The 24750-nt window shown below is 45.3% G+C and overlaps 1 protein-coding gene across 10 annotated transcripts in view; it reads right to left on the minus strand.

Moving 5' to 3' along the window:
- Positions 1-737: 737 nt before the first annotated feature.
- Positions 738-24750, minus strand: part of flncb (filamin C, gamma b (actin binding protein 280)) — a 33719-nt gene continuing 9706 nt past the window's right edge. For 3 of the 10 annotated variants that reach the window (XM_037461076.2, XM_037461082.2, XM_037461085.2), the window contains 40 exons: positions 22791-22928; positions 22593-22719; positions 21979-22115; positions 21552-21745; positions 21355-21468; positions 21138-21281; positions 19844-19967; positions 19607-19767; positions 19434-19524; positions 19182-19351; positions 18980-19097; positions 17531-17793; positions 16719-17316; positions 16255-16428; positions 15640-15802; positions 15390-15550; positions 15143-15310; positions 14235-14358; positions 13999-14155; positions 10985-11174; positions 10882-10905; positions 10203-10450; positions 9878-9970; positions 9258-9357; positions 8630-8770; positions 8374-8502; positions 7902-8075; positions 7652-7816; positions 7349-7552; positions 7000-7152; positions 5783-5905; positions 5424-5690; positions 5024-5293; positions 4777-4914; positions 4269-4384; positions 4036-4168; positions 2486-2662; positions 2197-2415; positions 1686-1892; positions 738-1612 (listed from right to left, as the gene is read on the minus strand). In XM_037461076.2, coding sequence (XP_037316973.2) covers positions 1425-1612; positions 1686-1892; positions 2197-2415; positions 2486-2662; positions 4036-4168; positions 4269-4384; positions 4777-4914; positions 5024-5293; positions 5424-5690; positions 5783-5905; positions 7000-7152; positions 7349-7552; positions 7652-7816; positions 7902-8075; positions 8374-8502; positions 8630-8770; positions 9258-9357; positions 9878-9970; positions 10203-10450; positions 10882-10905; positions 10985-11174; positions 13999-14155; positions 14235-14358; positions 15143-15310; positions 15390-15550; positions 15640-15802; positions 16255-16428; positions 16719-17316; positions 17531-17793; positions 18980-19097; positions 19182-19351; positions 19434-19524; positions 19607-19767; positions 19844-19967; positions 21138-21281; positions 21355-21468; positions 21552-21745; positions 21979-22115; positions 22593-22719; positions 22791-22928 — 6785 coding nt within the window. In that variant the 3' untranslated portion in view covers positions 738-1424. The remainder of the gene's footprint in view (positions 1613-1685; positions 1893-2196; positions 2416-2485; positions 2663-4035; positions 4169-4268; positions 4385-4776; positions 4915-5023; positions 5294-5423; positions 5691-5782; positions 5906-6999; positions 7153-7348; positions 7553-7651; positions 7817-7901; positions 8076-8373; positions 8503-8629; positions 8771-9257; positions 9358-9877; positions 9971-10202; positions 10451-10881; positions 10906-10984; positions 11175-13998; positions 14156-14234; positions 14359-15142; positions 15311-15389; positions 15551-15639; positions 15803-16254; positions 16429-16718; positions 17317-17530; positions 17794-18979; positions 19098-19181; positions 19352-19433; positions 19525-19606; positions 19768-19843; positions 19968-21137; positions 21282-21354; positions 21469-21551; positions 21746-21978; positions 22116-22592; positions 22720-22790; positions 22929-24750) is intronic. The other 7 variants (XM_037461080.2, XM_037461084.2, XM_037461079.2 and 4 more) reach the window with 5 other exon arrangements.

Consider the following 24750-nt stretch of genomic DNA (forward strand, 5'->3'; position numbering starts at 1 on the left):
TATATAAATATAAAAATACACAAACAGGTTCGTCAATCCTTTCACACAACTGGTGATTCCTCATGTTGTCTTATGAAGGTGACGTCCCCTGTGACAGTCAGAGAGGACGGGGAGCCTCAGCAGTCCCTTAATTGTGTCATTCTCCTTTAATCACTTCTCTGCAAAGCTAATTAAGCATCTATTGCCATCATGCATTTGTATGAAGCAACTGATAATTATTTTCATTATTATCGTTATATTAATTGTTTTTAGTATTTAGTGTACATACAAACTGAACATATATATATATATATATATATATATATATATATATGTATAATGCAGGTACAATTTCATAAAGAATTAAAAACTAGTGTATTGCATGTTTTTTTAAAGTTATGTTATCAGAACAACAGTCCACACGACGGAAGGCTTGGTTCATTGTTATTGAGCTGACGTAACGTCGCCACGGGAGAACACGCTGATTTGGCTTGAAACTTCTTGAAGAGCTTTTGTGTTGTTGTATAAATTCCGTTTACAAAATTTCGAAGGTATGTTGAATTTATGTTTATAAATGTCACGAGAATTCAAAAATGCTAATCTGGCGGCTTGTCAGTATATGTCTCATCGTATTCCTGTCCTCCAGAGGATGCGACTAGACCAGCCGTGGAACCGCTCTGGACCCAATCTTGCACCCAGTTTGGATCTGGTGTGGACCTGGTTTGGACCTGCTCTTGGCTGAAACACAGACGATCACGTGGCTGAACCAAAAGACCTTTATTATGCCCGCACCATGTTGCCAGCTGGGCGGTTAACATATCAAACAGTTCAAATGAAATCATACAAAAACGTTGTTCCACCGTCCTCTTCTTCGGACAGCTTCCTCATCAACAACATTTTCTGTCAAAGAAAATAAAATGAGACAATAAATAAAAGACAAAAAACTCTTCCAGCGTGAAATATGAAACCACAAGCATTAATGTGGAATCCTTCGCGATGGAAAGATTATCTCTTATTAGTCTGGACCTGATTAGTAAAAATCCAAATGCATCAATTATTTTAGCATTTCACTCTGACAACATCTCTACTGAATGTCATGAGCAGTGTATAATGCTAACGTGCTAATACCTCATATTAGCATGTTAACATGTCAATTTCATTATGGTAACATGCTAATACCTTGATTTCAGCACGCTAACATGCTAACATCTTGATACCAGCAATTTTTCAAGCTCTGGTCCAGGAGTCGTGTTCATGTTCAACATGTTTTCTCCTCCATCACATCTCAAACTGCATGAAACAATAGCTGAAGCTACTTCAGCTACTAAAATAGCTAAAATGTCTCAAGAGAACAAAGAACAACGTAAGCGCCAAAGCGTGAGCGTCTTGAAGATGAGGAGAAAGACGATGGAGATGTAGAGCACGGGATCTACTGTTCTATGGTTCTAAGGGACGGTGAAGTGGAAGGGACTGCCAGGGATGTTCTCGTCCCCCCACTTGACGATAAGGATGTAGCTGCCCCGCTCTTTGACGGTGTAGGTCACGTTGTACATTCTGTTTCCCATGTGTTTGACGTAGACCTCCTCACAGGGAGTCTTTGGCCCGTGGACGCCCACCAACAGCATGTTGACACCTGTAGGGATGAGAAAATCCAATTTAAAGATTGGAGTCATAGGTCAGGGGTTAGACGTCTTTGTGTTTCTCACCTGCTCGGCTGCAGTCCACCGTGAACGTGTTCTTCTGGCCGACAAAGGCCTTGTACAGACCTGAACCCCTGGAGACCACTTTCCTGGCGTCTGAGGAGAACTTGGGTAGGGAGCCAAGGGCCCCCCCCATCGCTGTTGTCTTGGAGACCGTTTCAACAAGAACAGAGGATGTCTCGTGGAGGCTGTCTCCGCCGGAGAGACGAGGTCCTGCAGGCAGATTCAAAGACTCTGAAGCTCAGTTCATACCGTCACAAATTGGCACTCCGAATACACAGTTTACATGTGGGCAGTGGGCGGTTATACAGAGATTTTAGAAGCTTTAGAAACAATAATTGTTTCAAATCCAATCTTGTATCTTTATGTCTTTATTTCTGTATTGTCATGTTGTTTAGATCGGCCCTCATAAACGGTTTTGCTTTTGTGTTGAGTTTGTTGAAGAAGGTTCGTAAATATTTACCCTAGACTTGTTTAGTACAAACACCCAAACAAACTTGATAAACCTTTGACCCACCCGACACTTTGGCCTTGAAGGGACTCCCGACGATGTGCTGGGGTCCCCCGTACTTGATGGAGATCAGGTAGTTCCCTGGAGCCATGGGCATGTAGGAGACCCTGTAGCCCTCCGTGGACTCCTGACAGTCCATCTTCACCTTGGAGGGCCCGTCGATGGTCACGGACAGAGCCCCGGACCCGGCGCTACAGGTGTTCACAGTGAACTCCGAGGTCCCTCCTGCAGGGCGAACACAGATGTTACAGTCCGTCTCCACCAGGAGCTCTAAATGTGTGTTGACAGTGTGTACCAGTGGTTCCCCCCTCTAGGCCCGGTCCAAAGGCCAACACCATGCCAGGGTCTCCTGCCTGTCCCGGCTCCCCCACTCGAATTTTGAAGGGACTGCCGGGGACATGGCTGCCATTGAAACGGACGTCGATGGAGTGAACTCCGTTCTCTCTGGGGACAAACCTAATGGCGTGCTGGTCTGTGGGGATGCATGGAGGGTAAATAAAACACACCCATTATATATATACAGCGGGTGAAATAAGTATTGAACACGTTACCATTTTTCCTAATTGTTGCAAAACACAATGATGGCGTTGGTTATAGGTGCCTTTCTAAGCTTCTGAATGTTCCAGTGAGCACTGTTGGGGCCATAATACGGAAGTGGAAAGACAATCATTTCACCATAAATTTGTTTCGACCAGGTGCTCCTCGCAAGATTTCTGACAGAGGAGTGAAAAGAATCATCAGTCCAAGAGCCAAGGATCACTTGTGGAGACTTCAAAAAGACCTGCAATTAGCAGGTACTGTTGTCTCAAAGAAAACAGTATGTAATGCACTCCACTGCCATGGCCTGTGTGCACGCTCACTACGCAAGACTCCATTGCTGGAAAAAAAGCATGTTGAAGCTCGTTTGAAGTTTGCTGCACAACATTTGGAAAAGCCAGTGAAATACTGGGAGAATGTAGTGTGGTCAGATGAGATGCCATAATACACACCATGTTTGGAGGAGAAATGGAACTGCACATCACCCTAAAAACACCATACCAACAGTGAAGTTTGGTATTTGGTGTGGGGCTGCTTTTCAGCAAATGGTACTGGCCAACTTCACATAATTAAAGGAAGGATTGATGGGAAAATTTACAGAGACATTCTTGACAGAAATCTGCTGCCATCTAGCAGGATGATGAAGATGAAACAAGGGTGGACATTTCAGCAAGACAATGATCCCAAACACACAGCCAAGGAAACTCCCAACTGGTTTCAAATGAATGGCCCACAATCACATGACTTAAATCCCATTGAAAATCTATGGAAAGAACTGAAGATCAAGATTCATAGAAGAGGCCCACGGAACCTTCTAGATTTGAAGACTTGTTTGTGTGGGTAAGATTGGGCCAAAATAACACCAGAGCAATGCATGCAACTAGTTTCTCCAGACAGGAGACGTCGTGAAGCTGTCACTACCAACAAAGGCTTTTGTACAAAGCATTGAATACATATCAGTAAGCTTGTTCAATACTTTGTCCCTGTGTCATTTCAAATTATTACACATAACTGTATTTGTGAACTTCTTTGTTTTGGTTTCTTTGTATGTATATATATATATATATGCCATTGGCTCATTACATCATACATCAATGCCATTGGTCATCTGTTACATCATTCATCTGTGTATATATACAATATACAATAAAATATTCAAGTATCCTACACATGAAGCCACAATACCGACCCTGCCGGTGAATAAATTGTATGAGATTAAAACGTAGTGGGACCAAAATGGAGCTTTGTGGTACTCGTTATGTAATCATAATCATTAGTAACGTGTCACTAATGGAGCATTGGTCTCACCGGTTTCCAGCTCGGTGATGTAGCACTCCTCCGTGGCACCGGACGGAGTGTGGATCTTAGCATCGATCAGCCCTCTGGCTCCATTAAGCTGCACAGCAAAGGAGGCCTCCTGCCCCACTGTCAGACCCATCTCCTGAAGGAGGAACCAAGGAGGGGGATTAGAGTGCAAACCATGTGGGTGTAGATGTCCTCTATGAGGACGATGGGCTCTTAGAAGATGTGAGATCTCTAACCTGCAGGCTGCTGACGGTGAGGCGGCGGGCGTCGTCGGACAGTGCTGCGACGGGGACGAGGAACGGAGAGTCTGGGATGTGATCGTCATTGAACTTGATAGAAACTTCGTAGTCGCCTGGAGGGGAATAAAAATAAAAGGGCTCTTCAGAATGATTCCATGCAGAATTTCTGGTTCAAGGAAGAACCTTTTACCTATTCAGGAAATGGTTCTTTAAAGATGCCACAAATGTCTCAAGGAAAACCTTTAAAATGGTTCTTTGATGCACCTAAAGAAAAAAAGCTTTTCCTAAAAACCTGTCGAAAAGGTTCTTCATGAATAACAAAAAATTCTTAAACCAAACAGGAAGTACGACATTTTCAATTTCAGAGATTGAGAAAATGAGAAAAAGGAGGAAGAGGCCGACAATTACGATTTATCCAGGTTCTGCAAGAGCGATTAAACTTGAACTAGACTCTGCGTTTAAGGTCCTTTGTGAGGTGTGATGTTGGACATTAATGGATTCCCACCAGGCTCCTGAACCACGTAGGTGACTCCACAGGATCCGTCTTTGCGATCATCAAAGGTGATCTCGGCCTTACTGGGTCCCTCGACCGCAATGGACAGACCTCCTGCTCCGGCCTCTCGGGTCCAGATGCTGAACTCCGCTGAGAGAAAAAAGAAACAGGAAACAACAAAATATGGACGTTTACCTCTTCAGTAGCAAACAGTCAATAACAGCATGTGCGTTAAAACCGAAAACCTCGTCCTGCCTACCTAGGATTCCGGCCACTCCTCGGTCCAGCCCAGTTCCCCCTGCTCGGACCTTGTGTGCCCCCCCCTCCCCCAGGGGTCCCACGGTGAACTGGAAGGGGCTCCCAGGAACGTGTTGGCCTCGGTATTTAACGTTAACCGTGTGAGCTCCCATCTCCTGAGGGACAAAGCGGACGCTGTAGGTGCTGTCTTCCCCTTTGATGATCTCCGCCTCCTCCTGCTGACCTCCTGGACTCGTCACCTGGGCCGTCATTTCCTGGTTACCTGAGTCACCTAGGGGGGAGGATAGGGAAATTTGTGGAAGAGGAAGAACAAGAACAAGGAAGGTTGATTTCAGTCATCCTTGTAGTTATTAATGCGTGATGTCAAATAGGTTTCCCTCTGGATAAAGATCTGAACCCACAGTCCTGTAGTGGCGGTGCTGGAGGAGGAGGTGGTGCCTGTCTGCTGCCGGTGAAGCCGCTCAGACTGTCCCGACCCAGGAAGTTCCCGAACACATCTCTGAAGGGATCGCCCACCTGGGTGCTCTCTTCCACGTGGACCTCCCTTTTCGTCTCCCCGGCTCGGGTCTTGCTGATCTCTGTCCTCTCCGTCCGGGTGTAAGTGTGGCTGCTGCGGGTGAAGGTGCGGGTCAGACGCTCCTGAGCCGAGACCATGTGGAACCAGTTCCCTGAAGGTGGAAAACAGGCACACAGAGCAGGAATTGAGAAGGAGGCAGCGGAGAGGAGGTGGGGATTCGGGTGTAAGAGATGAAGGTCTTACCTGGTATCTTAAGGTTCAGGTCGCAGGTGCTGCCGACCGTGGCAATGGAGGGAGCCTGACGCCTCCTGGTGATGCTCTCCTTCATCCGCCCCGCCCCGAACACTTTCACCGTGAACGGACTTCCTGTTGGCCCCAAAACACTGAGAGCCTCATGTGGGTACATTTAACAGAAAACGCTAAAATGCGATAGCGCTCGCTGTGATACTTCAGTTTACGTTGTATTTACGAAACTGGCTGCGCCCCCTATACCGCACATTGTGAGCATTTAAACGTTCAAGGGTCTCCTTCTCCATAGGATCTCCTTCAGTCATAGTCAAAACAGCAAAAACCAAAGTTCAGTGAAAACAAAGTTGATGCGTGTTGTTTCGGCATTAGTGGGAGGGAATTGTGTGTATTGAGTAGTGCACTGTAGCATAGTGTTGTGTACTTTTGCAGACTGCAATATTCCCACTGCTGATGCTGTGACTGTTGAATGATCCTGATGCCAAAAATTGTAATATAGTGAGGAGTTTAATAACTGCCGCCACGGAATGTGAACGCTGAGTTGGAGATGCAATGTCATCTTTGATTCCTTCCATTAACTGTAATATTGCATGGCTGGCTTATCTATTAAGCATAATTATTTTGTGTTCACTCAACTAAAAGAAAATTCTGCAAAACTCCTTTCCGCTCGTCTCCTTGTCCTTTGTCGCTGCCAGACTCGGATTACTGCTGTCATTTCACTAGGAGGCATGTTTTTTCCCCCCCGCAAAACGGAGGCGCGCTTCCATGGGCGGGTTCTATACATACCGGCGAATACATAATTACACACTTTACACACCATTACACATCTCTTCATGGGAAACTCCCACTTTCCCCTTGACCCTCCGGTGAATGCATATGCATGACACGGAAATGGCAACTTTCCATTTTCAGTTCCTGGAAAAGGCAATGTGCGCTTCCACCTCAGTGCGGCTATTTTGTACATACCTTACCCTGCTTTCAAGTGCACGTTGCAAAACAAATATGGCTGAAACGTGCGCAAAAGCGTTTCACGAGGCCTTGTGAGGTCTAACAAGGTTGTTTGTAGCACGTACATGCATATTGTGCTACTCTGGACTTCTATTCATCAGACTAAATTAATTGAAGAGGAAATAATAATTAGCAATAACATGAATATCATTTTTAATTAATAAACCCAAACCTAGGATTTTGAATCAATAATCAATAATTACTACCTGGGACATGCTGGTCGGCAAACTTGATGTTGATGATATAGTTCCCTGGTTCAGTGGGGCAGTAGGTGACCTTACAGGTGCCGTCCTCCACATCCTCACAGATAATGTCGACTTTACTGGGACCCTCAATGGACAAACCCAGACCTCCATAACCTGTCATCCAATCAACCAATCAATAACAGGTCAAAACAATTTTATCGAATCAACCAATAAATCACAGGCCACACCACCTCTCATCAATCAATCAATCAATAGATCGCAGCTACAAACACCGGTCATCCAATCAAACCACCAAAGGGTTGTTCCCCCGTTGCCTAACACCGTTTAAACATAGTTCTGTTGAAGCTACCTGCTTGCCTGGTGTCCACGATGAACTCGGCCACCTCGAAGATGTGACCCTGGACGAGGCCCTGACCGAGGACCTTCACTTTGCCGGCGTCTCCAATCTCCGACTGGCCCACCATGATCTTGAAGGGGCTGTTGGTCACGTGGTGGCCGCTCTTCTTCACGCCCACCACGTGCTCGCCCACTTCTTTCGGCGTAAACGAGATGCCTGCAGACGAGAGGATCCGCGTCAGGAAGTCAGACCGGAAGTCAGACAGGAAGTCAGATAGGAATTTAACTTAGTCTTCCCGCTGAGTCCGACACTGACCAATGTGTCTGTTGGGAAGCCTCTTAAGCAGACACGGCTCCTCGTATCCGGATGGCGCCTTGATGCTCGCCGTCAAGCTGCTCAGGTCAGTCTCTGTGATCTTCAGGGAAACGTCCGTCGACGTGCCAACATTGAGCTGAGACGTCCTCACCGATTCGTCAACTGCTGACCAACCAAAAGACTTGATATGAGAACCGGCTCAGGTTGTATATAGAAGAGAGAGAAGCCTCCCAGCTGGTGGTTTCAGTACCGGTGATCTTCGCGGTGAACGGGCTGCCCGGGATGTGCTTGTCGTCAAACTTGACTATGATGTTATAGTCCCCGGTTACGCTGGGCAGGTACGAAACGGTACAGGTCCCGTCCTTGTTGTCCTTGCAGCTGATCTCGGCTTTGGACGGACCTTCCACGGCCAGAGACAGACCCCCTGCAGAGAGAGAGACACAAACATCCGCCATGGTGGGGAAGATGAAGTGGGGGTCAACTGCAACATGTTCACTATTTAAATGATGCTGATTCCTTCTAATGTTTCCAACTAAAAGTATGAGCTTAACAGTGATTAAAAAAAACTCCTGAGTGGATTTAATTTTACTGTATGAAAGTAACCTCTTTTGAAATAAACATGTGGTTCTCAACTCAGAAGAGGGTATATATATTTAAATATCATTGTCTGGGGACATCATCTGGTGACACACAAGAGCTACCAACACTTTTTCTACTGCTACCTTCCCCGGCGTCTTTAGTGAAAATGGTGAAGGTGGCCGGTCGGTTCACTGTGCCGTGACTCAGACCGGGGCCGTACGCTGTGACATGACCGCTGTTAATGGCGTCCACATAAAACTGCAGCGGACTTCCTGTCGGAGAGAAGAAACCGAGAGGAAGTCAAGCTGTGCACTGATGATTCCCTACTCCCTGCTTCCCTCTGAGAGAAATGATCCAACCTGAAGACTCCTCTTTGAACAAACCTCTGCAACACCTCACCTGGGATGTGGTTCCCATCGTATCTGATGTCCATCTCGTGAAGACCACGCTCCATGGGGGAAAAGTTCACCGTGACGGTGCCGTCCTTGTTGTCGGTGATGTGAGGACAAGCATTCCGTCCGGACGGCATTCGCACCTCACCTGGAGGACCAAAACACAAACAATAGTCTCAATACTCATCGCGGCTGTGAACACCTCAACTTAGAGACAAAGTCAGGAAGTCAGTATGTCAGACAGGAAGTCAGAAAGGAAGTAAGGCAGGACGTCTAGCAGGTTGTCCGATAGAGAGAAGTCAGACAGGAACTCCGGTAGAAAGTTGCAGGATGTCAGAAAGGAAATCAAGCTGGGAGTCAGGCGCAACGTCAGAGAAGAAGTTAGACAGGAAGTACAATGGGAAGTCAGGCAGGATGTCCTTCACAATATTAGACAGGAAGTCCGAGAAGAAGTAAGGTGGGAAGTCAGGCAGGGAGTCAGGAAGGATAGACTAATAGGTTCTCAGACATCCAACAGAAAATATAGAATAACACCAGACTAATCCTTTGGATTACAAACACAGCAGAATTTAATTTATATATGGATTATTTAAAGAGGCATGCAAATATATTGTGTGTAACTGTTGTGTTTTCACCAGTGATCTCTCCTTTCTGCACAGTAAAGGGAATGACCAGACTGAAGGGGCGGAGCACTGGCTCCATCACGTCCACGGGGCTGATGGGATCATCGGTGGCCTAAACCAGAGCAAGAGGGGCGGGTTAGGGCCCTCCAACTGGCATACGGTTTACAGAGGCTGACAGAGAGCATCAAAAATAGAAACCAGTAGAAGGAGAAATACCCTTTTTTATTGGTTAATGATGAAAATTAAGTTTTAGTTGAGCAGCTACATGAATCAAATAAACATACATACTTATCATACTAAATAAATAATCATCAAAAGAGCTTGATCAATACAAATCATAATAAATTGATTAAAATAACTAAAACAAAAACTAGATATTTTATCAGAAGAATAGTTTATAATGAAAAGTTTCGACTTACTTCCAGAACATCCTAGTAGCACTGATAGTTAGTCAGACGAGCAGATTTAACATGCAGCGGCCAGACAAGCGATCAATGAGTGAGTCTGGGTTGTTATTGACGGACTCAGTGATGCATCCAGGGAGGAGGACAGCGTGGTACATGTCTACACATACATAAATACATATATGTAGATATGCATGTATATGGAGTACATATAGTAGCAGTGTATACCCATGGAGGCGAGCAGCCCGTATAGGGAGTGATGGGCTGGTGTAACTGAAGCTGTTCACATGGCGCCTCTATTATTGGGATGGTATCAGTCGCCTAACGGGGGACAAGGTAGAACCTTTAGGGAGCGCACACACACCTCCGTGCACAGGCGCAGATTAATGATGCACTGGTTCCTGGACTTTTTCTACAACCGGGTCCTTTTTCTGGATCCTGATCTCTGGACCAAAAGGGAACCTTTTCTCCAGCTCGAAGGACTCCTGAAGAAGTCAACCGGGCCCGGTAGAAAGCACAGGAACCATTGATCTGGTCTCTGGTCCTCACTCACCACCAGGTGAAAGGGGCTGTTAGGGATGTTCTCCCCCCCGAAGCGGATGGTGATGACGTACTTCCCAGGTTCTGGAGCCGTGTAGTAGATGTCGAAGGTTCCGTCGGCGTTCTCCACCACGTTTACGTCCAGCTCCGACCCGTCCGGGGTTGACACCTTGCAGGTGACTTTACCTTTCCCAGCAGCCTTGGCGTCCACAGTGATGACAGTCTCCTCTCCGATCTGGATGGACGGGCCCATAACTGATCCTGACGAGATGGCCGACCAGAATCTTAGAGCTGAACGCATTTAGCATCACTAAACAGATATTTAGCAAATAAATATAAACGTGACTAAAGATATGTAAAATAAATAAACTAAACCACATACAATGTCCACAAACAAATAGAATGGAATAAAAATAGCTATAAAGTTCAAAATTAATTTAAAAAAGAAAGCAAAATAAATAAAAAAGAAAAGTAAAATGGAATCAAATGTAGAATAATTAATAAAAGGAAAATGAAAACATCTAAATAAAGCTGAAATTAAAAAACATTGAATTCAGAACATAAAAATACAATTATTAATACAAAATTGATATTAAGTGGACAAAATGAATAAACAAAAAAGTCAGAAGAATAAAATGAAATGAAATAAATAAAAATGAAATTTGTAATATAATATCTTTTACTGCACTCACCCAGTCCGTGACCCCCAATCGAAACTGTGGGACAAACATAACACGAGTCTCAGTTTCAGGCGATCCAATTTGCCGACCAAGTGAGCGGTGGGTGGAGTCTGACCTGTGACTAGGCACTTGCTGGCGTCGCCAGTGGGCGCGGCGTGGATGCGGTAGGGCGAGTAGGGGATCTCGTCCCCACCGTACTTGATGGTGATAGTGTAGCGTCCCGCGGTGTCAGGGACATAGGACACCGTATACGTCCCATCCCAGTTGTCCCTGATATTTGCCTTCTTCGGTTTTCCCTCCGGATCCTGCAGACAGGAAGTCAGAGGATGTGTTTAAAGGTACTCCGACATCCTGCCGTGGAGTGAGGTACTGTCCGACAGTGGTCTCCCACGGCAACAAGACACGTCAATGTAATCTCTTCTTCTGCTTTCTTCTTTTTGTATTGTTTTTAACGTTTGACTCAATGAAATGTGAGAACAAAATAATTTAGGAAACATTGAACAGTTCATGTTAAATTCCAATTCCAAGCATCACTATTAGACGTAATAAATATGATTCTCCTTTGATACCTGTGATTATATCTTATATCTTATATCATGCTTCTACGGATGACCTTTGAGCCTCGGACCATCAAACTATCAGCTTAAAATACTTTATTTTTTCTAAATAATAAAGCTAGAACATATTCAAACCCTGGATAAGAAGGAAACAATCCCTGACAGGAAGTATGATGTGAGCAGCTCCTGGTTCAGGTTAAGGAGGGAGGGGCTCTGACTTCCTGCACTGGAACGAACCCTAAATTCTAAAATATGACGGTTCAGTGACGCTCGATGGCTTGAGACCAGTGATGTTCACAGCACTCAGAGGAGGAGACACAACCAACAGGAAGCTAACTACTCTACTCACTAGAAGAAGAGGCGGATGAAGATGAGGAAGATGAGGAAGAAGAGGAAAGAGAGGAGGAGGAAGAAGAAGAGGAAAGGGAGAAGGAAGAGGAGAGGGAGGAGGAAGAAGAGTGGGGAGGAAGCGGAGGAAGAGGAGAGGGAGGAGGAGAAAAATCAAAAACCACATCAGTCTGTTAACTCATTACACAAAATGATGGTCAGTTAACATGGAGACCTTGGGGGGCATGAGGGGGGGGACCATTCATGGCCTGTTGTAGGAACCAATGAGGAGGAATAAGGAAACAGGGCATGGAGGCAGGGGGGTGAGATGAGGGGATGGAGGGGAGAGAGGGAGGGTGTGACAGAGGACAGAGTCCAGGCCTTACACAGCCTCTCTTATGAATACTGAAGGGGATGGTTCTCTTTACAATGTGATTCTCCCACACCCTCCTGCCCCAGTCCTCCACAAACACTGAGGCCTCGCGCCTGCATCCGTCCGGACCCTGGGGGGGGGACACAAGGGCAGTTTGGACAATAACAGATCAGAAGTCTGAGTATAGTAGTGGATGTTAGTACGCCCTAGTTGACCATAGCGGTCATGGGCAGACCCACCTCAGAAGATTCATTAAAGAGACGCTGCCATGTTAAGAAGATTTCAAGATCAGACGTGAAAGAAAGAATGAATCCAACGACCGTGATCAAAAATGTGAAGCCCGGTTGGGGATGTCTGGAAGAATTCAGCCAAACAACTTCTCTCATTCTGGTCACAGATCACAGGTCAAGTAACAGTGCTGCGTTTGCAAAGGCAGGAGCAGTTCTGTCGGCCTGCAGGCCGGAAGAACAACTGGCTAACATCAGAAAGGACATTACGTTTTGTACTTGTTGTTTCGATATAGAAGAAAATATTTCTATTTCCCCTAAACTGGCATCGAGGAGGAGCAGGTCCTATCGCTGCAACACAAGATCCAATCGTGGTCTCCTAACATTAATGTAAACTAGGGCCGGGACTTTAGCGCGTTTATTACGATTAATTAATTACAATGTGAATTAAGATTAATTAATTACACAAAAAATAACACATTAAACATTTTTTACGCATTTTTACACTTATTTTTTGCACCGCGGAACGTTTCTCACTGGATGAGTTTCGGAGGACCGATTATACTGGAGCACCAACTAGCGTCCATGACTTCAGACAACAACAAACCACAGTGAACATGAACGAAGAAGCTGACGAGACCGTGTCGGGTGGCCCCGTGAATGGGAAATCTTATTATAATAAACACACGGATGGAAGCGTCGATAAGAGCGTGGTTGTGTGCAAGCTGTGCAACAAGGAATTCACATCGAGCCTCAAGTATCACCTCAACGCAACTTAATTAGCAGCTAGCGTGGACGTACAAGGACCCACACCCAACCCACACTGCACCAGATGACTGGTTTAAGGACCAGGGTAACTAAGACCACGTCTGAAAAAATAACCAATGTTCTGAATGTACTTGAAAGTATTGGTCTACTTAAAAAAACCTAGTTTACAGAAGGTCTACTTACCTATAGGCTACCTGAATTTCTGAAAGTACTATATTTCTAAATATGCTATTGCTACACTTGTCTGCTGGAATTGGTTGAACAAAAATAAAATCCATGTGAAAAAAATGACTTCTCACTGTTCTCAGGTCAAATATTTATGCAATTAAAATGCAATTAATTTTGATTAATTAATTACAAAGCCTCTAATTAATTAGATTAATATTTTTAATTGAGTCCCGGCCCTAATGTAAACATAACGTACGCGTGAGTGGTGGTGTACGGTGATTGGTCGGTCTCTAACTCCCATCCTTATTAGATCTGTGTCTGCCTGTTTGGCACTTTCTGCTTTTGCCCTTTGACCTTGCCCTTCTCAAACAGGACAAGACAGTGACTCCCCAAATGAGCACTATGAAAGAACTTTTGATTATCAGACGTCAAAAATTCGCCGTGAAAATTTAGTTGGTCCGTCTTGATCTAGACGTTTATCAAGTTGGAGAGACAAAAAGGACGGGGCCCTTCATGAGAAAGGGGCGTAACCATGGTGACATGGAAAAGGGAGCAGGAAGTGAATGTGTCAAAAGGAATACATGGCTCTTTGTTTCCACGCTCCTACAATGTGATCAATAATCGTTAGATTAGTTTGATCGACTAATCGAAAAAATAGTCGATAGATTAATTGATTGATTACAAATATAATCGTTAATTTCAGCCCTACCAGTATCTGGACTGTAAGCAATCCCTCTCCGGCATCTCTGGCGTCGATGGTAAACTCCACTGGTAGACTGGCCGGGACCCCCAAGGTGTTTAGACCCGGACCACTGGCTCGGACTTTACTCGCATCGTGAGGCGGTAAGGTCTTGATCTTAAAGGGACTGAGAGGAGACGTTAAAGGTGAGACCTGAACCAGCATGATCCCTACTTCTTCGTACAGACAGGTGTGTCGGTACAGACCTACGAGGGACCTCCTGCTCGGCGTACTTCACACACACCGTGTACGGGCCGTCCTCAGCGGGGGTGTAGGTCACAGTGTGAGTTCCGTCTCTGCTGTCCGTGATGGTGATTGGCTCAGTCACACCTTCAAATAAGTTCACACCATTTAGGCCCAATCCAGAATAATAGACCTTGAGGCGCACTCCTGCTAACTCTGTGAGGGTTTAGTTTTGATCCATTGCCAAATAGATGAGTGTTTGAGACTCTTTCAAGCACTATGAACCCGAGGGATTACCCACAAGTCATTGGAAAGTGACATGAAAAACTCGTATGTATGAGTATGGAGACGTAAAAAAAGATATACACGTAGGACTCTACAGTTCAGACTGTCGTATTAAATGTATTCATTTAAAACAAAAAAACATGATATCACATGATATTTACTAATGTGTTATTAAATCTCTGCATTGAAGCAATTCAGACAAAAAACATTATTTAAAATGACCTCTCATGCTATAAGGTAAGAGCCTGAAATGTGTTCAAATCAGAAAGTAAAAAGAATGAAATAATTCCCTGAATTGTAAATCATATTTGTGATGTCATGGTGACATGACAAAGTGCGGTCGCTTCATATTTACACCTTTTAAAGCCCTCACAGACTCTCCACAACCATTGACCAAGGTCAAGTGATTCCCCGGGAGGTCAGGGGGGCACTAGGATTGGGTATAGGCTTTTTGACTTAAGTTAGAAAACCTGTTAAACTTTGAAGAAGAAGAGCAAGTAGAAGAAGAAGAAGAGTAAACGAAATATAAATAAATCATTTACATCTGGACCCATGTTTGGAAAAAGCAAATTACCATGTTTTTAGGTGAACTTCTGATGAATTCAAACCAAACCCAGAAAGTATACGAAGACAAGAATGTCCTCACCTGTGGGTCCGTACAGCTGGACCTCCAGGGGGGCCTCCCCGGCCTTACTGCAGTCCACCGTGAAGGTCTGAGGCACGTGGGCTCGGACTCCACTTCCCAATCCAGGACCCGTGCACTTCACTTTACTGGGATCCACCAGCTCTCGCACTGGCACCCGGAATGCGCTTCCTGAAACACAAAGAGTTATTAGTTATCGTCGGAACCGGACCTGACTAGAACCCTCACATGTCCCGGTTAGGACTGTCACCTGGGATAGGAATGCCTCCAAAAGTGATGTTGACGTCGTAGTCTCCGGGGGTGAAGGGGATGTACTCCACACTGCAGCTTCCATCTTTGTTGTCCTTACAGGACATCTTCGCCTCAGATGGACCCTCAATGGCCAGCCCGAGACCTCCGGTGCCAGCACCTCTGAGTCAGGGTTGTTTGAATGGAGTTAAAGGCAAAGGCCTGAAGATATTTAGAATTGTCTGATGGTTTAAGAGCCCCAGTAAAATCACCTGGTCTCTACGGTGAAACGGTTTGGTTTGTTAACCAGACCTTCTTCCAGACCTTGACCATAGGCTCGGACCCGACTTGGGTCACAACCCTCCGTTACCAACACCCTGAACGGACTCTTCGGCACCGAGACCTCATCGAACAAAACCTCAATTAGGTGCGGACCTGCAGAGCGACGAGTCAGACACCATGGAAACAATAATCAGCTGGTTTGGTCCAAACAAAGCAAATCATCCCCACCCGGGACGACCCTTCTGGTCCTATAGAAGTCAATGATGAATAGGGTCATTGTCTCATTGACTTCTATAGTACCAGAAGGGTCGTCCCCTGGTGGTCACTGCAGATAATGCAGCTTTAACTCATGAAGCCCTTGCCATCAATTGATCAAACCAACAACTTCATTAAGTCCAGAAGATGAGTCTGACTGAAGACTCCAAAGAGTATTTCTGTCCCATAATACACTGGGATCCAGTGTGGCCTGACCTCACTCATTAGGTTACACCTTAAATCCACTCTCGGTGCTCTACGTTTATGAGATCATCACTGATTGTAACATTCAACATTATGATGTGTTATTAATTGGGTTAGGGTTAGGGTTAGCACCGTTAGCACCTCACCGTCTTCGTACGGCGTGTACTCCACTCGGTACGTCCCGTCCCCCTTGTCGGTGACGTAGGCATGTGTGTTGACGCCCGACGGGTTGAAGATGGTGGCTTTGACCAGGCTGCCGCCACTCTTGTGGTGCGCCCGGGCATCCACCAGGAAGTGGGTGGTGACTTCCCTCAGGACACCTGCAAAGGACCCAATTTCAGCATCCCAGACATGGCTGTGTCGAACATGAATGTACAAATCAATTTATCTCCAGCTTCTGAATCAAACTGCTGAATGAACTCTACTAATTATATTAGCATATTTGTATTATTTTCTTTACAAGATAGTAATTTCATAGTGAAAATATGTCGATCAGACAAAAACTATTTTTTAATAACTTCTATAGCTAAAGGTAATTTAACTCATAAAGGACTTTAATAGAAGTTTGACATGAACCATTGAGAAGAATAAGAATCTTTCCCAGCATCACCTCTGGGTTCCACTCCAGGTCCGTGGACCTTCACCCCGCTGGTGTCCACGGCCGGGTCCACCTGTAGTCTAGAGGGGAACTTGTGCACTGTGAGTCCTCCGTACTTGACAGTGACGGTGTACATGCCGTGGACCTGCGGGATATAGGTGACGGAGTAGGTCCCGTCGCCGTTGTTCTGGACGTGGACCTCCGCCTCGACTCCAGAGTCCGAAATTATCTCCACGGTGAGTTCCGCGCTCCCGGCTTTGGCGCAATCCACCGTGAAGCACCCGTCCTCGTAGACCTTACCCCGCTCCAGACCCGGCCCGCTGGCCGTCACCTTGCTGGGGTCAAAGGCCGACTGGACCGCGGCCTTGAATGGCGAGCCGGGGACATGCCGGTCAGCAAACAGGATGTTGATGGCATACTCGCCGGGCTCAGTGGGCAGGTAGGACACGGAGCAGGATCCGTCACCATTGTCCTGACACTCGATCTTGGCCTCGCAAGGCCCCTCTACCGTCAGGCCCAGACCACCGGTTCCGGCTCCCTTGGTGTCGATGGCAAAGGGGGCCAGTTTACCCACGATGCCGCCCTGAAGACCTGGACCGTAGGCCTGGACCTGGAGGGGGAACGGGCCAACGAGACATGTTATCGAAGGTTATGTCTAAGGTTTGGAGCTAGAAACATGGGCAAACCTTTGACTCTATAAATCCAGAGAACAAATTACTGGGACAAAGATCCTAGAGTTTTTCACCGGGTTCTAGAGCGGTTCACTAAGAACAGTATTATATAATGATATTCTATCTTAGTATAATTCTAAAGAACTATCTCACCTTGGAGGGGTCCGGTGGCATGATGCCCTCCACGCTGAACGGGCTCCCCGGTACCGGATTCTCGTCGTAGCTGATGTCCACTCTGTACTGCCCCTCCTCGGGGGGGATGTACTGCACGGTGTGCACCTCGCCGGCCAGACCCGGCTCCAGCTTACAGGGGATTGGCCGCTGGGACGGGGAGGTGATCATCACCTCCAGTCTTCCCTGACCTCCGGCGTCTCTGGTGACAACAGTGAACTCCTCATCCTTTCCAACGTCCACCTCTTTGGTGATCACACAGAGGGAGAAGGTGTAAAACCAACAGTGTAGATGTCTTATTTTAGTAGTCATAGAAGTGAAGCTCTTTATTTAACTTGAAGAATTAATAGTAACTTGACTGTTTTTTGGCTTGTGCACCAAAAGTGGCGTAACCAAAAAAGTGTAATAACTCTATAACTACTTTATCTGTACAGCTACAGATCCCCTGTTACATTTTAAATGTTACTGGTGAAGAAATAAATATAACACAAAAAGCCTTATAAAACAAAGATAAAAGGCTAAAACCACATCTAAGTGATAGCCCAGTGTGTGGACCCTCTTCTATCCTAAGGTTTTACGTTTTATTACTACTGTAGGACAGTCTTTTGTGAAGGCCTTACAGTTGACCTACAACAGCGATCAGAATCTGTCTAACTCCGGCTGTGTTACGCCAATCTGAAGGTTTCAACCACTTTCACCAACATGGCACCGAATCGTTTCATCCCATTGGATACGACTAAACCCACACGGAAATGATCAACAGCTTCCTTGGCCACTCAGAAGCCCAAATTGGATAAGCATTAAAGGACGCTCAAGAGTGAGCATTGGCTGACACCCCACCCCACCATCCCCAACCCCTAAAACTGCTTGTAGGGCTCATTGGATCGTAAGGAGCATTTATGATGGATGCTGTGGTTACTTTTGCCAAGGTTTGTATGAGAGTTTGTATGAATGGTGTGAAGCATTATGTAATTGTTTGTGATGAGTAAACAATATTCCTGTAGGAAGTTGGTTCTGCTTGCTTGGTCTCCCAAATGGGGACCTTAAGGATCTAAACTAAAGCCCATTCCACCTGATGCTCCAAATATTTACACTTCATATATTTTTCAGGCATATGCGAAACCATTGGTTACGAAACACAGTGTTCATGTCGCCATATGATACAAAGTGGACTCAGCATTGAACCACTGGTTTTACTGGTTAAAGAACCAGGAAAGTATTATCTAAATATAAAACTACGCGTGCTGATTCATGGACTGTCAGTATCTATCAATACATTTGAGAACACCAAATATCTGAGAGGAGGGATAATAAACAAAAAAAAAATCATGAGTTCAGGGTCAGTTAATCAAAAGATTATGTACAGAGAGCGACCTAAGAACTGACCGTGAACACGTCCTCTTAGGAACGGTTTGGTTTGGACCTACTCACTATTGTTCAGACACTGAACCTTAACCCTGCTGAGGTCCAGCGGGGGGGCCACGCTGATGTCGAAGGGGCTTTTGGGGATGGGGTCTCCCCCATGACACACGGTGACAGAGGTGATTCCCTGCGGACATAGAGAGACGAGGGTGAGCTCGGGATTGCGGGTTGGACCTCAGAACCGACCTGACATAGATCCGTAGGTCCCCACCTGCTGCACGGCAGTGTAGCGGACGGTGTACGAGTAGTCGTGGTTGTCGATGATCTCAAAGTCTCTGACAGCTTCGCCCTTTGCCGCACTGGTGAAGCAAACCTTGGGTTTGGCTTTGCCGGCTCCCTTCGTGTAAATGGTGAAGTGGGTCGGTTTCCCCACTTCAACTCCTACAAAGGGATAAAAAACGTTGTCGGTCTACATCTTCTTTTCTGTGGTATGAACACATGATTGCACCTGAAGCTGGCTCACCTGTCCTGAGCAGTCCAGGCCCTTCTGCTCTGACTTTAGCGGCATCGTGGGACGGATCAACTTTTATTCTGAAAGGGCTGATGGGGATTTCCTGCCAAGGCATCAAAAACAAGAGGTTACTATTACTATCTTGAGTCAAACTGAAAAAGTCTTGAGTGTCTTGTGTCACTCACCTGATCGGCAAACAGCACCATGATGGTGTACTTGCCGGGGCCTGGGGGCGTGTACTTCACTGTGAACGTGTCGTTGTCATTCTTGATGATGTCAAAGTCAATGTCCGCCTCCACCGGGCCCACCACGCCCGAAGCGCACTTGATGCCGATGCTGACGTCACCTGAGGGCAACAACATTCAGGTGAACTTCAGGAGCAAAAAAGTGAGGTAAAACAAGAATCAGGGACATGAACCCACCCTGTCCAGCCTCGCCGCAGTCCACAGTGAAGTACGTGGGCTCATTGGCCTTCAGTCCTGTCTTTTCCACGCCCGGACCGTAAACCTTTACCTTTTCTGGGTGGCTGCCTTCTCCCACCATCACCTGGTTCACAGCAAGACATTTAGACCATCAACTGAACGACCTCCTTCTAACTTAAACTAACACTACTCCCAATACTCTAGCTCTCACAGAACCTTCATCGTTTGTCTCTTCACATCATTCATTTGTCATTCGTAGGAAGGCCTAATAGGTGGACTGGACTCATACATGACTAACTGAGTTAGCCAGACCATTTTCAGGGTAAGATGACTTAGATCAGGCTTTTTGGTTCCCCAAAGCAACTTTGGCAAAATCATTATTACAACACATCCATAAACTGATTCGGTGCAGGTTCCTTTGAGCTGCTGAATTAGTTTGCCACTCCTCTGGAATAGAAGGGCAGCTCTCTTCCTCATTGATGAAGGAGTGATATCAGTAAGATTTACTTTTTACACCGAGGGAGTTCTCAGAAAGATCTGTTATGACAGCATGATGGTTTACGAGCGCTATCGATGCTGCCGAAAGGAATCATTCATTTACAAGAAGACCTTCTGGAGCTGTGACGTTACGTGATGAACACCACACGCTGCAGCAGAGCATCCACTGTCCCAGAGACTGTTTCTCGCACGGTACATTTTTGTACAGTGTCCGCAATGTGGTGAACATTTGTAAAAGTTTGTTTTGCTCTTAAGAAAGTTCCTAATATTCAATGTCTTACTGCTTCAATTGATCGAATTTCTGATTATGACTAATACATCCATCCATCTATACACAGATTGGCAGATGCGTATTCTAACTCCTAGTTCTATATTGTCATCTTCACATACATATATACACATATACATGATATACAAATATCTTCATAACTTAATTTGTATCAACTTTTTTCTAGGCTTAACAGTCTGTACACATGTGTTATCCTCTGTCCCCAAATCCTCACATTGACACAGGAAAAACTAAAAAGATAAATCCTTTGATGGGGAGAAAAATAATGGGAGAAACCTTAATGAGAGTGATGGAGGTGAATCCGGTCATTTAAAAAAAAAAAAAAAAAAAAAACTTTTCCCGTGTGGCAGCCCGGTACCAAAAGGCCCAGTGGTTAATTTAAACAATAAAAAAAAAATAGATTTTTTTAAATATAATTATTATATTGTTTTTACATTAACTCTTTAATTAAACCCAGATTTCATTCAGAACCACCAGCCCTGAAGTGAGCGGCGCCCCCCAGTTTACCCTGAAGGGGCTGCTTGGTGTGTTGATGTCCCCCCAGGTGATGATGATGGTGTGCTTGATGGGTTTGGTGGGAACGTAGACGCAGAAGAAGCTGCTGTCTCCCTTTTCTGTGATCTGGACGTTGATGGGGAATCCTTCTGCATCCTGAGAGGAGACAACACACTGATATGAGATCACAAAATCATTAGTGCAAACGGGATACCTGTGACCCGCTCACCTGGGCGTAGAGCTTCAGCTCCCCTCGGCCGGCTCCCCGGGCGTCGATGGTGAAGTCAACGGGTTTGTTGACGATGCAGCCGAGCGGCTCCAGACCTGGACCGTAGCACCTCACCTGAAGTTATATGTAACAACAATACATCAGGTGAAACGGTAAAAACCCTCAGAAACAATCTGAGACTCATCTGAGGATCTCACTTTCTCTGGGAACAGGTCAGTGGCGGCCTGGAGAACGCGGGCCATGAAGGGGCTGTCCTTGATGTCCTCATCGTCACAGATCACGTGCACCGCATAGTCGCCCGCCTCGGTTGGCCAGTAGCGGACGTCACATGATCCGTCTCCTTTGTCGTCGCACTCAATCTTGGCCTGGGACGGCCCCTCGATGGAGAAACCTGCGGGGCGGGGAAGGCCCGGGGGGGTTTAAGCGCTTCACCTTTTCCGTTTTTGGTGTCGTGCATATTAATAATAAACCTCAGAATACAACCCCTAGTTTTTGACATTCTTTATGTGTTTCTCTGGCCCGGCACCAGCCCCCTTTTTTAAGACCCTTTCCCAACCACCTGTAAATCATGTGGAGTGGCATGTGATTGTTCCTCATTGTTCCGTTGTGTTGTTGGCAACGTACCAAGCGTCCCCACCTCCGTGCCAATGGCCTCAACAACGAAGTCGGCGCTCTTCCCCACCACACCGGTCTCCAGACCTGGACCCCAGGCCCTCACTTTCTGAGACCCCGCCTCCTCACTTACCTGGACCTCAAAAGGGCTGAAAACACACAAAGAGAAGAATCATGAACCCATACATAAGGACTGAAATAAATATAGTAAACATATCATTATGCTACATTTAAAAGATTAAACTGAAAGTACTGACATATAAATATACAAGGAAGTTCCCACAGAGGAGTTTATCTAGAAGTAAGAGAAAACTTACTACTACTTCACTTGCCACTTTATATAAATTCTTGATATAAGACCATGTTTTGTTTATGTTAAACGTTTTACATCCATATCGGAGACTCTGGTTGTCCCACGAGGCTATATCTTGGGTCCTTCATACTTCTGTGTTTACACAACACCAATATTTAGTTATGAAGGAAGTCAGAGGACATGAAGACAGGAGGACAGAGGGACAACAGTCACAAAGATTATATGGTTCCATGTGACGGGTTTGGTTCCCAGTCCTCCAAGAGGAGGAACTCCCCCCCTTTGTGAAAACCATCAGATCAGCTGACTGTCTCACCTGCGTGGGATGGCATGTCCTCCCCAGGTAATGATCACTACGTACTTCCCTGTCAGGATGGGATAATAGTTGCACTCAAAGGTCCCGTTCTCCACCTCCAGAAACTTCACCGGTTCCTCCAGGCCCCCTGGGGTCAGAACAGAGTGATCAGTGCCGCTCTGAGTGAAGGAGCAATGTCAAAGGTCAGTGGGGTCTCACTTGGTCCCTTCACAGAGACGCCGAGCTCTCCGCTGCCGGCTCCTTTGGTGTGGACCTTGAAGTCAGAAAACTCCTTCACCCTCAGGCCCTTCGGCTGTAGACCTCGGCCCGTTGCCCGGCAGGCGTTTGGGTTGCAGGCTGCGAGTACAAATCACAAGGAGGCGGGGGACAGGAGACGTCAGGGTGATTGTGAAGCCCACATTTCTGGTTGTACTCAAAAACAGCTATGACCATGGTAACTAATCATAAACCACAAGTTACAAATCTTGTGCTCCAAAAAGTACAAAATTCTGCTCTTGAATATTTAAATTAATACTAGGGCCGTTAACATTAACGCTTTAATCTATGCAATTAAAGTGGCTGAGATTAATGCGATAAATTGTTTTAATGGAGTTGAGCCTGGGAAACCAAACCGAGCTAGCTGCTGGTCTAAGCTAGCTGCTAGGCTACTTCCATCTCAACATCTACCCTGCAGAGGACCACCACTGTGTCCCTAAAAGACAGTAGTTTGGAAAATGTCCTGGCTAAATGTGGGACATTGTTGGCACTTCAAACACATTAAATAATGGAGAGTGGAGAGCAAAGTGCATGTGGACAACAGGAAGAGACGCTAGTTCATTCTGCTTCCAAGATGATCAAATGTGTGTAGATCATTAAATGTAAAATGTAAATTAATTAATGAATTTCAAAATGTGCAATGAAGTAGTTATTCTTTTAATCTATTGACAGCCCTAAATAATATTCTTTAGATGATCCTTTTTTCTATAATTTCAAAAAATGCATTGTTTTTTTTACCAAAACCCCTTGTCATTAGTCACAACAATAATAATGTTCAATATGAAGACAGAATAAACACACACACAATTCATGTGTTAGTCAGCTGATCGGCACCAAGAGAAGAAGAAAGGGAAAGCAGCAAAGAACAAATAGTTATGATCAGCCTGAAGGAGAAGACAAAACAACATAGTAAAATATATGTATATATGAACATGAATAAATATATAAAACAAAACAGGATTTAAATGCTCAGATTCACTGGGAAGTTTATTCAGAAAAGTGTGGAAAGGAAACTGAGAGCTGATGATGGTGAGATAGTTCTAATCTTTAACTTATGTATTAGAAGTGTGTTTCTTCATGACCATAACTGCTGTTTTATTAAAGTTTAGAATTCAGACATTTACGTTGCACATTTTCTGTATATACAGAACAAGATGCGACTGCCTCCATCTATCTACTGTATCTATCCATCCATCCATTCATCTACTGTATCTATCCATCCATCTATCTACTGCATCTATCCATCCATCCATCATCTATCTACTGTATCTATCCATCCATTCATCATCTATCCACTGTATCCATATGTCTACTATATCTATCCATCTATCTACTGTATCTATCCATCCACCTATCTACTGTATCTATCCATCCATCTATCTACTGCATCTATCCATCCATTCATCATCTATCCACTGTATCCATATGTCTACTATATCTATCCATCTATCTACTGTATCTATCCATCCACCTATCTACTGTATCTATCCATCCATCTATCTACTGTATCTATCCATCCACCTATCAATCTATCTACTGTATCTATCCATCCATCCATCTATCTACTGTATCCATCCATCTGTCTACCGTATCTATCCATCTATCTACTGTATCTATCCATCCATCCATCCATCTATCCATCTATCTACTGTATCTACCCACTTATCAATCTATCTACTGTATCTATCCATCCATCCATCTACTGTATCTATCCATCTATCTTTTTACTGTATCTATCCATCCATCTATCAATCTATCTACTGTATCTATCCATCCATCCATCTATCTACTGTATCTATCCATCCGTCCATCATCTATCTACTGTATATATCCATCCATCCATCATCTATCTATTGTATCCATCCATCTGTCTACCGTATCTATCCATCTATCTACTGTATCT

Source organism: Pungitius pungitius, chromosome 2, assembly GCF_949316345.1.
Source record: "Pungitius pungitius chromosome 2, fPunPun2.1, whole genome shotgun sequence".
NCBI lineage: Eukaryota > Metazoa > Chordata > Actinopteri > Perciformes > Gasterosteidae > Pungitius > Pungitius pungitius.